General features: G+C 38.7%; 1 protein-coding gene across 1 annotated transcript in view; it reads right to left on the minus strand.

Moving 5' to 3' along the window:
* Positions 1 to 8,516: 8,516 nt before the first annotated feature.
* bckdhb (branched chain keto acid dehydrogenase E1 subunit beta) overlaps positions 8,517 to 13,604 on the minus strand; it is a 247,391-nt gene continuing 242,303 nt past the window's right edge. Inside the window, exons 10-11 of the mRNA XM_073056423.1 lie at positions 11,390 to 11,539; positions 8,517 to 8,862 (exon numbers count right to left, since the gene is read on the minus strand). Of these exons, the coding sequence (XP_072912524.1) occupies positions 11,399 to 11,539 (141 nt within the window). The 3' untranslated portion in view covers positions 8,517 to 8,862; positions 11,390 to 11,398. The remainder of the gene's footprint in view (positions 8,863 to 11,389; positions 11,540 to 13,604) is intronic.

Below are 13,604 nucleotides of genomic sequence, written 5' to 3' on the forward strand. Positions count from 1 at the left end.
TATAATATGAAACATTGTGCAGCCAACACCAACCCCTGTGGAACATCTCTAGTCATCAATAGCCAACCAGATAAGGCTCCCTTTATTCCAACTCTGTCTTCTGCCAGTCAGCCAATTTTCTGTCATCTTTCCTGTAATATCATAAGCTGTTTAGCAATTTTATTTGTGCACCTTGTCAATGGCCTTCTGAAATTCCAGGTAAACAAAATCTCTGACTCTCCTTTGTCTATTCTGCCTGTTATTTCCTCAATGAATTCCAACCGATCTGTCAAGCAAGATTTCCCCTTAAGGAAGGTATGCTGACTTTATCCTATTTTATCATACACCTTGAAATTACATCCTTACTAATGGATTATAACATCTTGCCAATCACTGAAGTCAGGCAAACTGGTCTATAATTTCTTGTCTTTTGCCTTGCTCCCTTCTTAAAAAGTAGAGTGGCATTTGTGATTTTCCAGTCCTCTGGAACCATTCTTGAACCTAGTGATTCTTGGAAGATCACTACTAATGACTCCACAATCTTTTCAGCTACGTCTTTCAGAACCCTAAGGTGTGGTCCATCTGGTCTAGGTGTCTTACCTATTTTCAGACCTTTCAGCTTCCCATGCATCTTCTCCTTAGTAACAATGATTATACTTACTTCTGCCCCAGGGACACAAATTTCTGGCATGTAGCTGGTGTCTTCCACATTCCACACTAACACAAAATACATACTTAATCATTTCTTCCACTATTTATTTGTTCCCTATTACTACCTCTCCAGTTTCATTTCCTTGTAGTCTGATGTCCACTTTTGTCTCTCTTTTACTCTTTATACAGTATATCTGAGAAGTTTTGGTATCCACTTTTATATGATTGATGATCTTCATTATTCATCATTTCTCTTATTTCTTTTTATTAGTTGCCTTCTTTTGTGTTTAAAAGCTCCCCAAGGCTCTAGCTTCCCACTAAATTTTGCTAGCTTGTATGGCATCTTTTATTTTTTATACTCTCTTTTTAACTGCCACGGTTACATCTCCCTCCTTTTAAAATGCTTTAACAGGGATGATAGTAGATCAGTAATGCAGGAGCTTCTGCAACAAACTGGAAGAAGGATCCTTATTTCATCCCAAAGAAGATGCATTCTTCTTTGAGGTCTGAAGAGATGAGAAATAGTGATTTTTCAAAAATCACTACAGTCAGGAATGGTTCCAGATGACTGGCAAATGACAAATGGTATGTCATCCATTAAGAAATGCGGTGGGGGGTGGTGGTGGGGGGGGGGGGGGGGGAAATAACAGGTAATCAAAGGCCAGTTAGCCTGAACTCAGTGGTCGGTAAGATTTTAGAGTCCATTATTAAGGATGAGGTCTTCAATAATTTGGAAGCACTTGATAAAATAGTCAGAAGTCAGCAGAGTTCCTTTAAGGGGAGATCTTGCCTGACATACCTAATAACAACAACAACAACTTACTTATGAGCACTTTTCATACAGACAATACAATATTTTTTCCAATGGGATAATATGAATAAAAAAGAAAATAAAGACACAATAATTTTAAAGCAAGTGTCAACTGAGTCAACACCCCTTGTAGTTTTAGGAATTAAATTCCACAGTTTAGGAGCATAGTTCAGAGTCGGAATGTTATGGCGAGGCCGAATTTGGAATATTGTGTGCAGTTTTGGTCACCGAATTACAGGAAGGATATTAATAAGGTTGAAAGAGTGCAGAGAAGGTTTACAAGGATGTTGCCGGGCCTTGAGACACCGAGTTACAGAGAAAGGTTGAATAGGTTAGGACTATTCCCTGGAGTGTAGGAGAATGAGGGGTGACTTGATAGAGGTATATAAAATTATGATGGGTATAGATAAGAGTGAATGCAAGTAGGCTTTTTCCACTGAGGCTAGGGGAGAAAAAAGCCAGAGGACATGGGTTAAGGGTGAAGGGGGAAAAAGTTTAAAGGGAGCATGGGGCTTCTTCACACGGAGAGTGGTGGGAGTGTGGAATGAGCTGCCAGATGAAGTAGTAAATGCGGGCTCACTTTTAACATTTAAGAAAAACTTGGACAGGTACATGGATGAGAGGTGTATGGAGGGATATGGGCCAGGTGCAGGTCAGTGGGACTAGGCAGAAAAATGGTTTGGCACAGCCAAGATGGGCCAAAAGGCCTGTTCTGTGCTGTAATGTTCTATGGTTCTATGGTATTGTTCAGAAAAACTTTTGAGTGAGATTGCTTAAATTTAAGAGTCCAGTGGAAGAACATCTGAGAGCTCAAGAAGGATTATTAAACAAAAGTGATGTTGTGATGTACTCCGGTTTCAGACCATTAAGAGCTTTAAGAACAAGTAAGTGAGCTTTAAGATCAATTCTAAAAGATACAGAAAGCCAATGCAGAGTAGGCAGGATGAAAATAATACATCCCCTCATCCTAGTTTATTTAAAAGTCTACAGTGGCGTTCTGAATGAGTTGAAATTTGCTTTGGAAGGCCAGTAAAAAGTGCATTGCAGTAATCTAGTCTATTTGATAAAAAGGCATGAATTAGGTTTTCATCATCATTTTGTGACAGAAATGCACATACCTTTGCAATATTTCTTATGCGTAGAAATTCTGGTCTGGTCACTTTCTTCATTTGGGATTTAAAATTGAAACCTGAATCAAGGATAACATCCAGGCTTGTTACTTCTGATTTTACAAGGAAAACAAAGTTCCCAAGTTTATCAAGAAGTTAATCTCTTTTGGCTTTGGGACCAACCAAAAATATTGCAGTTTTACCTTCATTTGTTTTAGGAAATTATTGCTTATCATCTGTTGGAATTCTATGAGTAAGTAACATGCAGGATAGACAAAGGAGGCTCAGTGGATGTTGTTTACTTTCAGAAGGCCTTTGACAAGGTGCTGCACATGAAGCTGCTGAACAAAATAGGACCCATGGTATTACAGGAAAAGCACTAGCATGAGTAAGAGATCGGCAGTTTTACAGAAGGCAGAGTTGGAATAAAGATGACCTTTTCTGGTTGGCAGCAGTTGACTAGTGAGGTTATTCAGGGGGGTTGGTATTGGATCTGCAACTTTTCATGTTATATGATAATGATCTGGATGACCGAATTAATTGTTTTATGGACAAGTTTACAAAATGATGCAAGGACAGGTGGAGAAGCAGGCAGTATTGAGGAAGCAGGCAATCTGCAGGAGGACTTGGACAAGTTGGGAGAATCGGCAAAGAAGTGGCAGATTGAATACAGCATAGGGAAGTGTATCATCATGCACTTTGGGAGAAGGAATAAAAGTGTAGACAATTCTGAGAAAGGAAAGAATTCAGAAATTGGACATGTAGGATCCCCAGAATTGATGGCAAGGAAGAAGATGCAATGTTAACATTCGTTTTGAAAAGTCTAGAAGGTAACAAGAAGGATATAATGCTAAAGCTTTATAAGGCATTGGTCAGACTGCATTTGGAGCATTATGAGCAGTTTGAGCCCCATATCTAAGGGAGGATGTGCTGAAGTTGGAAAGAGTCCAAACAGAGATTATAAGAATGATCCCATTGTAGGGTTGAAAGGGTTAACCTAAAAGGAGCATTTAATGGTTCTAGGTCTATGGTTGTTGGAGTTTAGAAGGATGAGGGGAAACCTAGCGAATATTGAAAGGCCTATGAAGTGGACATGGAGAGTATGTTTTCTACAGTGCGGAGTCTAAGACTAGAGGGCAGCCTCAAAATACATGGACAACCATTTAGAACAGAGATAAGAAGCATTTTCTTTAACTAGAGGGTTGAAAATTTGTGGAATTCATTGCTACAGATGGTTGTGGAGGGCAAGCCTCTTGGTATATTTAAAGCAGAGGTTGATAGGTTCTTGATTGTTTGAGCTACTGTCACCTTCTTGTCAGTATTGTCACCACCCCCCACCTGGACAAAAAAGACACATACGTTCCAATGCTGTTCATAGACTTCAGTTCAGCATTCAACACAGTCATCCCTCAGAAACTGATTGGAAGCTGAGCCTACTGGGCCTGAACACCTCCCTCTGCAACTGGATCCTAGACTTCCTGATTGGGAGACCTCAGTCAGTCCGGATTGGGAGCAGCATCTCCAACACCATCACACTGAGCACGGGGCCCCCCCAAGGGTGTGTGCTCAGTCCACTGCTGTTCACTCTGCTGACCAACGACTGTGCTGCAACACACAGCTCGAACCACATCATCAAGTTCACCGATGACATGACCGTGGTGGGTCTCATCAGCAAGAACAATGAGTCAGCTTACAGAGGGAAGGTGCAGCGGCTAATGGACTGGTGCAGAGCCAACAACCTGTCTCTTAATGTGAACAAAACAAAAGAGATGATTGTTGACTTCAGGAGGTCTGTAGTCTAGTGTAGCTTTCTCTGTGTTGCTTTTTTACGTATTTCAGTCTAGTTTTTGTACTGTGTCATATAACACCATGCTCCTGAAAAACGTTGTCTTATTTTTACTGTGTACTGTACCAGCAGTTCTGGTCAAAATGACAATAAAAGTGACTTGACTTGACTTGTACCAGTCTGGCCAATATTCTCTGTCCTTTATCCCTAACAAGGTATTTTTCGCCCACAGAACTGCCGCTCACTTAATTTTTTTGGTTTTTCACACCTTTGTCTATAAACTCTAAAGACTGTAATGTGTGAAAACCTCAGATCATCCATTTCTGATATACTCAAACCATCATGTCTGGCACCAACAATCATTCCACAGTAAAAATCACTTAGATTGCGTCTTCCCCAATCTGATGTTTGGTCAGAACAACAACTAAACTGCTTGACCACAACGGTATGCTTTTATGCATTTTATACAGTCAATTAATTAGAAAGTGGTTAGATACATAAAAAAATGGGTCCAGTATAAGACTTCTCCAATTACATCAGCAATGGGCAGAAAACATATGTGTCAAAACGGTAATAAGAAACAACTAAGTGATCTAGGATTTGACAATAATTACGGTAATTAAAGTGATGAGACTTGGTAATGTGAAATTACATTAATTGTTTTGAGTTATCAATTTCATGTTTCTTTGTACTGATTTGTTCAGTAAAACAAAGATGGTACACAATTGGAGAGAAGAAAATGGCAATGGTACTGCAGTAATCAACAGTCCAATGCAAAAGAACAAAAACAACAAATTAACTTACACCTGATCTGGATTATTGCTGTGGTACTGTCTTACTGGAGAAAACAATGAACAGGAGGGAGATGTATATGTAATCATGATTTACCTTCTTAGCAAACTCAGGAACTGCATGAAAATGAGTACTCGGAAAGGGGGAACCCTAAGTCAGAGACAGCTCGGAACAAAGAATCAAAAACTGATCATCTTATAAGGTACCCCATGCAAGGCTTATTGAGAATGTAAGGAGGCATGAGATCCAAGGGGACATTGCTTTGCGGATCCAGAACTGGCTTGCCCACAGAAAGCAAAGAGTGGTTATAGATGGGTCATATTCTGCATGGAGGTCGGTGACCAGCGGTGTGCCTCGGGGATCTGTTCTGGAACCCCTACTCTCTGTGATTTTTATAAATGACCTGGATGAGGAAGTAGAAGGATGGGTTAGTAAGTTTGCTGATGACACAAAGGTTGGAGGTGTTGTGGATAGTGTGGAGGGCTGTCAGAAGTTACAGCAGGACATCGATAGGATGCAAAACTGGGCTGAGAAGTGGCAGATGGAGTTCAGCCCAAATAAGTATGAAGTGGTTCATTTTGGCAGGTCAAATATGATGGCAGAGTATAGTATTAAAGGTAAAACTCTTGGCAGTGTGGAGGATCAGAGGGATCTTGGGGTCCAAGTCCATAGGTCACTCGAAGCAGCTGTGCAGGTCAACTCTGTAGTTAAGAAGGCGTATGGTGTATTGGCCTTCATCAATTGTGGAATTGAATTTAGGAGCTGAGAGGTAATGTTGCAGCTATATAGGACCCTGGTCAGACCCCACTTGGGGTACTGTGCTCAGTTCTGGTCGCCTCACTACAGGAAGGATGTGGAAGCCATAGAAAGGGTGCAGAGGATGTTGCCTGGATTGAGGAGCATGCCTTATGAGAATAGGTTGAGTGACCTCGGCCTTTTTTCCTTGGAGCGAAGGAGGATGAGAGGTGACCTGATAGAGGTGTATAAGATGATGAGAGGCATTGATCATGTGGATAGTCAGAGGCTTTTTCCCAGGGCTGAAATGGTTGCCACAGAAGACACAGGTTCGGCACAACTTTGTGGGCCAAAGGGCCTTTATTGTGCTGTAGATTTTCTATGTTTCTATATTTATCCCTTATCAAATAGTAAGCTGTGAAGTTGTGAATAATTGTTCTTAGCTTTGGCAATTAAGAGTTTGAATATTGGTTCATTCACCACGTTCCACAGACCAAGTCTGGAAACTGCATCCTTCAGCCATTCTCGGTGAAGAACATTTAAGTCCACAGCTTGAAGATACTTTCTCACATTCTATGCCTGGCATTTTACTGCCATCAACCAATAATTTTGTAGTAGTATTTTTTCCACCTCCTCTCTGTACACACTACTGCTGTGAGTAGAATCCTATACAGTACCAAGAAAGGGCCATCACCCCATTTTGTCATTGGTACAAATCTGTTTAGTGCTTTTGTTGTGTGACATTTTGTTTGCTGATAAACATTGATTGGCCTAATCTCAAACAATAACGAGGCAGCCTACAGGGAAGAAGTCATCTCTCTGACACAGTGGTTTCAAGAAAATAACCTCTCTCACAATGTCACTAAAACAAAGGAGCTGGTTATGGATTACAGGAGGAATGCAGACGGGCTAACCCCTATTGACATCAATGTATCTGGGTTGACGGGGTAAACAGCTTTAAGTTCCTTGGCATCCACATCACCGAGGACCTCATGTGGTCTGTACACACAGGTTGTGTGGTGAAAAAGGCACAACAGTGTCTCTTTCACCTCAAATGGTTGAGGAAGTTTGGTGTGGGCCCCCAAACCCTAAGAACTTTCTATAGGGGCACAACTGAGAGCATCCTGACTGGCTGCATCACTGCCTGGTATGGGAACTGTAATTCCCTCAATCGTAGGACTCTGCAGAGTGGTGCAGACAGCCCAGCACATCTGTAGATGTGAACTTCCCACGATTCAGGACGTTTACAAAGACAGGTGTGAAAAAAAGGGCCCAAAGGATCATTAGGGACCCGAGTCACCCCAACCACAATCTATTCCAGCTGCTACCACCCAGGAAACGGTACCACAGCATAAAAGCCAGGACCAACAGGCTCTGGGACAGTTTCTTCCACCAGGCCATCAGATTGATTAACTCATGCTGATTTGAGTGTATTTCTATGTTACATTGACTGTTCTATTTATTATAAATTATAAATTACTATGACTGCACATTGCACATTTAGACGGAGATGTAACGTAAAGATTTTTACTCCTTATGTATGTGACCCTTCAACAAGGGTCTCGGCCTGAAACGTCGACAGTGCTTCTCCTTATAGATGCTGCCTGGCCTGCTGCATTCCACCAGCATTTTGTGTGTGTTGCTTGAATTTCCAGCATCTACGGATTTCCTCTGCAATCAGCATCTTCAATAATTTTTTGTGAATTCCCTATTAGGAAGAATTCTATGACAAAAATCATAGTTTTCCTCTGCGTCCAATTTGTAATTTCTGTGAGCCATCAATCTGCTTGTTTGCTTCATAGTGTGCTTAGATTGATTTGTGCATAGAATCTAAAAATAAAGGAAGCTTGCACACACTGGTTAGAGTATTAAAATATGGCCACATATCAAAGAAAGGCAATGTATTTAAATTCACTGAAGTATATTTACAAAAAAAATTAATTTAAACAATTATCATTGAATCAGGTTATTACATTTACTTTAATCTACAAAAAGAGCAAATAGCCATAAATCTTTTCACTTTTGAGTGTTAAGCACTCAAATCCAAATACCATTCAAATTCAGAGTAGGATCATATTTAAGCTCCTTCAGCAATGTACCTTGTGCAATACTGATGAATCAAGGTAATTTGCACAGTAAGAAATATAATGAAATTAACCTAACGCTTTTCAAGTAGATACAGCCATCAGCAAAATGAGGTTTACATCTCCACAATTCAATTTACTATGAATCTGTGTAAAAGAGATGGTCACTCCACATAGCTTCAACTTTATAGTTAAGAATATTGAGGATGAAAGACCAGCCTGTTGGATTTATTGAGTATGCCCACAAGAAAATGAATCTCAGGATCGTATATGATGACCTATACGTACTTTGATAATAAATTTACTTTCATCAAGAGAATCCAATGAAAGGAATTAATATATATTCTAATTGATGTATTTTAATTATAATGTCATATTTAATACAAGAGGAACAGTATAATGAATTTATACTATATTGATTACTTTTCAATTTCTAATCTTATATAAACTTGTGCTACTCCGTTATATAAGTGTCATGTGACATTTAGAAAATAGCTCCATAGGTACACAAGCTGATTTGATAAGTGATATTACATTCTGAGTGAATAAATGAAATCAAATTAAACAACTTAAATACATTATTTTTATTTTTGTGCATGTTAAAAAAGCCACTTTCACCGTGATTACATTGTATGGACACCTCTAACATGAAAGAAGAACCATAATAAATTCCACAGGCTCAATCACAATATTACATAGCGTGTCATATATTCTTCAGGTGATCAATACAGAAGGATTTTGTATCTTGAAGCAAACCTGATTTATCGAGCAATATCTTCCCTTGTAGATTTAATAGAAAAGTACAGACATGGTCCATCTTTATTCAGGAATCGTAGCAGCTGGCAGCTAATCTTTTGGTCAGCGAGAATTAGTCTGGATAAAATGCAACAGGGGACCACGTCTCGCCCTTTACCTCTATAAAGGAAAATCATTGACATGATTTAAAAGAATCTCAATATAAGTCTTTAATTGAGTGCGCATCAAGAGCATAGTGATTATCCCCTCCTCCTTTAAAACTAATGCTATCTACATGAGAAAAACTATCTTTTCAGAATATTTAAAAGCACACTATGCCCAATTCGAAGGTTTTCATGCAGCATAGCAAGTGGACAGAATCAACAAGATGAACTATACTTAATGTGGCAAAACACGAGGAAAAGAACTGTGACTTAATGTAGCTTAGTTAAATTTAACTTGCCTGACTGCCTTATTGACAAACAAATCAGGTTACTTCATCAATATCTTATTCCCATGGTAACCTTGACCTCAACCAAACATCAATATTTCTTATCCATCCCTCCCCTACCACCTCTTGAAATTAAAACTTGTCTTCTCTTTTACCCAATGCTGACAAAGGATCTTTGACCTAAAACATTAACTCTGTTTCTCTTCCCATAGATCTTACCTGATTGTCTCCGTCTTTTGAGATCGTCTCCGAGTTAGATAGAGCTCTTATAGATAGCGGGGTCAAGGGATATGGGGAGAGGGCAGGAACGGGGTACTGATTGTGTATTATCAGCCATGATCACAGTGAATGGCAGTGCTGGCTAGAAGGGCTGAATGGCCTACTCCTGCACCTACTGTCTATTTCCACCATATTCTATTCTTTTTCAATCATTTTTGATTTTTCATAAGATTAAAACACTTTGTATGTGTGTATGAATATATTTATAGGAACAATATTCTAGCAACAAAACTATGTATTAGTCAAAGTACATTGCAACACATCCTATAGACCTGATGCACAACTTTAGCACAGATTTTTCTACAAAATGGCTATGCGTCAGCGTTCAGCTAATCAAAACACCTAAAAGGACCTGCTGAGAACCACCTGAGCATTGTGATATGTTGTTCAGGATGGCTCACAGTAGGTCCATTTAGGTTCTTTGTTTAGTTGAAAGCTGGGGCATGGCCAGCATCCATCTTTTGGCCCCCATTCATGAGTGGATGACACTTGAGGAATCTGGGTAGAATGTAGTAATATTTGAACAATGATTCTGAAATGACTTTCAGATACTCTGCCATGTATAGGTGTGTGCCTCCATACGCTATCCATTCCTGCTGTTATCTGGCTGTGCATTCCCTTCACAAAACCTTTTTGGGAATTTTGGTATCATCTGGCTGGTCAGCAGATATGAGGCAAGGGACTGAAATTAATCTGGAGAGATTTCTAATTTAGTGAGGTGGAAAGTATCAGAGAGGTTAAGAATTATACCTTAAAGAATAACCTTAAAAGGTATTGTCCAATTTACATCCACATCACTAAAACTTATCTGCTTATCCATCTTATAGTTACTTTTCCCTATTATATCCTTCAGTTCAATGTCTTCCATTATATTTGCCCCTCCCAGTCAAATCGCATGAGATTTTTTTGTTACATGTAGGTTATTTTTGGTCTATAGACAGGGGAACAGATCTGACAGCTATTTACAATGTAAGAAATAAGACTCAAATTCACAGCTGGGACTCAGCCAAGTGAATGGATTATGGAAGCAACATTAAATCATGGTTGCCAGCTGGTGGAGTAGTGTCATTAGCGCCAGACTTCAAGGCGCTGGAGTGGTCCTGGATTCAAATCAGGCCAGGTCCTTGCCCACTTTCCATCTACACTAGGTTGAGCACCAAGCTAGCAACTCAGCTTTGTAAAAAACAGAAAAAAATGCTAAAGAAACGGCAACCAATGCGCCAGAAGATGTGGAAGGAATAACAATTAAAGCATGGTAGATGTGTCAATATCTGTTTAGTCTTAGACATGATGCCAAACGGAGAATGAATAGCAGATTTCTGTTAGTGAATCACTTGGGTCTAAACAACAACCAGATAGACAAATTATTACTGACTTAAGGATTTTAAAAATATGTGAAAACAGAAATTTAAATTTCTCAACTGGCACAAAGGAATTTGAATTTTTCCTCAACTGCCTCCTGGATATCAGTTCAGTAGATTTCTTACTGTGCTTGTATAAAGCAAGAAAGTAATGTTATTCATATTTACAAAAGAAAAAAACGAATGCTACAATGCCTATCTTACTGTATACAACAACCTGAAGATTTATATATACGTTTGGCTAACTCAGCTTGAAATGACTGTCCACCAGCAGCATAAATAATTTTGATATTACATATGTTCAAGTTTAATTCGTTTCAAGTAATCTTTTAATTTTTTTGTGAAATTCTGTAGCAATGACAGGATGTCATATCATTTTCAAAACACTATGTTCTGTGAAGCATATAACACAATCAATGTAATACTTTTAGATTTCTCCTGATAAAATGGAAAAGGCATATTGCAACTTAATCCTTGCTGAATATCAAAATAACAACTAATCACCTTCTTTGAAAGACAGATTATGTGAGGGCCTTGCAACTCTGTCAACAGATTTTGATTATGTATGTATTTCAGATGTTAACTCACATCCTTTTGAAATTTTGAGGTCTCTTACCAGCTGCTTTTAATAATTTATCATCTTCCGCAAAGCATCAAAGCACTTCCATTTGTCTGGTATGTAAAAGGGTTCAAAGATATGCGGAAAAGGTGTATCATATCCACAGACTCTGCTGATTGGGGCCTCCAGGCTGAGAAAGCACTCTTCCTATAAATTACAAGAAATAATGTAATAAGAACTATTGGATACAGTGACTATCAAATTTTGTTTACTATAAAATCAATATGGTGTTTCAGTCAGCAACACCGTATTAGGCACAAAGCACACTTTATTGAGTACTTCTGGCTTAGAATAGATGTGGTAATATCATATCAGCTAGTTTAGTTTTCAGTGACTAACATTTCTTTTCTCTGTGATGCAAATTCTACCATATTTATTTATTTGCATAGCACTAACCAGCTTCTTGAAAGGGCAGATTGAGTTTACAGAACGAAACAAAACACGCCCATCAATATAATAACATTATTGTTCTTCTTCTGTGTGTGTTTAATGAGCCATATAATGAGAATGGATCTACAGTTTGTTTTCAATGATGCAAATAATGTTCTGCAATGGGACATTCAAAAACATAGAGCTTATGAAAAGAACTTATACAAGTTCCATTTACTAACCAGTTTTTCATGATCAGAACATCGAGTTGATCTTAACATATGGAGATAACATCAGAAATGCTTAGTCACATCTTGGAACCAAAATTAGTATTTAGAAATAATTTACCCTTGAGAATATTGCAATATGATATGGAGCAGAAATGTTGAATGCTCTGTACAAGCAACTAAGTTTGAAATGGAAGGTTTACAGGGGATATACAGCTACTTCCCTAAAATTCAGATCGTTATTGATGGATGAATGAGAACCAAGGGCTCTCACCATGATTTATGAAGCCAGTAATTTTCATTCCAAGCTCCTCAATGCATTTAATGTAAAAGATATTGGAAAATGTGGCAGACACAGAGATGCTAATTCTGGATTTTTATTCGGGTTGGAGTGCCTCACTCCAGGCTACCCGTACAGGTAGTTAAGAAGTTCTAAATTGCCTTTCAGCAAGGATTCATATTCAGACAAATAATTATTCTGGGGACGATATGTAAAGTAATTGGTAATCAATATTTTAATGCTGTAATCATCAAGTCATTGAATAAAAACAACACAGGTGGTCCTTTCTGAACAAACACACACTCTCTCTCTCTCTCGACAAGAGAACTCTGCAATTACTTTTAAATACTGATCCAGTTCTTTTTCTGAAAACCACCAGAGAATATTTTCCAGATACTGACCACCAACTACAGATAAATAGTTATTTCAAAAATTATCTTTGGTTCTGTTGCCTTAACTCTAGGCCACTTCATTTTCTTCCTCCAATAGGAAAAGTTTCTCTACTTACTTTTTGAAAGACTACTCATCATTATGAATACCTCTAACAAACATCCTCTTAATTGAGCTTTTACACTCTTTAATAAAACAGAAATTGCTGGAAATGTTCAGCAGATCAGACAGCATCTTTGGAAAGAAGAACAGTTGACAGTTCATGTCAATGATTTTTCATCAGATAGGTCATCAACTTAAGACATTACCTGTTTTTCATGTCCACAGATACTATCTGCATTAAGATTCATCTGTCATTTGGCCCCGCTCTATTATTACCCTCTTACATGGTTTGGCACACTGACCTTGCAATCAATCACTATTTCTGATCATAAACTAATTATAAAGCGTATTTTCAAAACATACTCTAGTTCTGAGAAAAGAAGCTGCTCTTTGACATTAGTCAGCAGCCCAGGGAGTTCAAAATGAAAAGTGCCAACCAGGCAGTGAAGGTGAGAAATTACAACCTCCTTTTCCTTCCCACAGACTCTAACCAACCTTTCCAAGACTTCCTGCTCTTTTTCCGGGCAAGAGATTGGGCTGCTCATTGTAGGCATTCTCCCTTCTCGATCCTGCCTGGGAAACGCTGAGAGCAAAGGTTCAGGGACATCCAGATTTTCAGCATTGCTTGTGTCATCAGCAGTGCCAGCCTTCTGCTGATGCAAAGATTGGGAGAATTCCCTTCATTGCTGAACTTTTATACAGAACTGGCACTGCTGTTGAACCAACACAAGATTAACTGAAATGCAAGCAAATAAACTCCTACATCCATTTGCTAGCCAAGATTTACAGGATAAATTGCTGATGGTCCAAAAGAGGATACATTTTAAACACAGGACATTCTGCA

This window comes from Hemitrygon akajei, chromosome 9 (assembly GCF_048418815.1).
Source record: "Hemitrygon akajei chromosome 9, sHemAka1.3, whole genome shotgun sequence".
In the NCBI taxonomy this organism is placed as follows: domain Eukaryota; kingdom Metazoa; phylum Chordata; class Chondrichthyes; order Myliobatiformes; family Dasyatidae; genus Hemitrygon; species Hemitrygon akajei.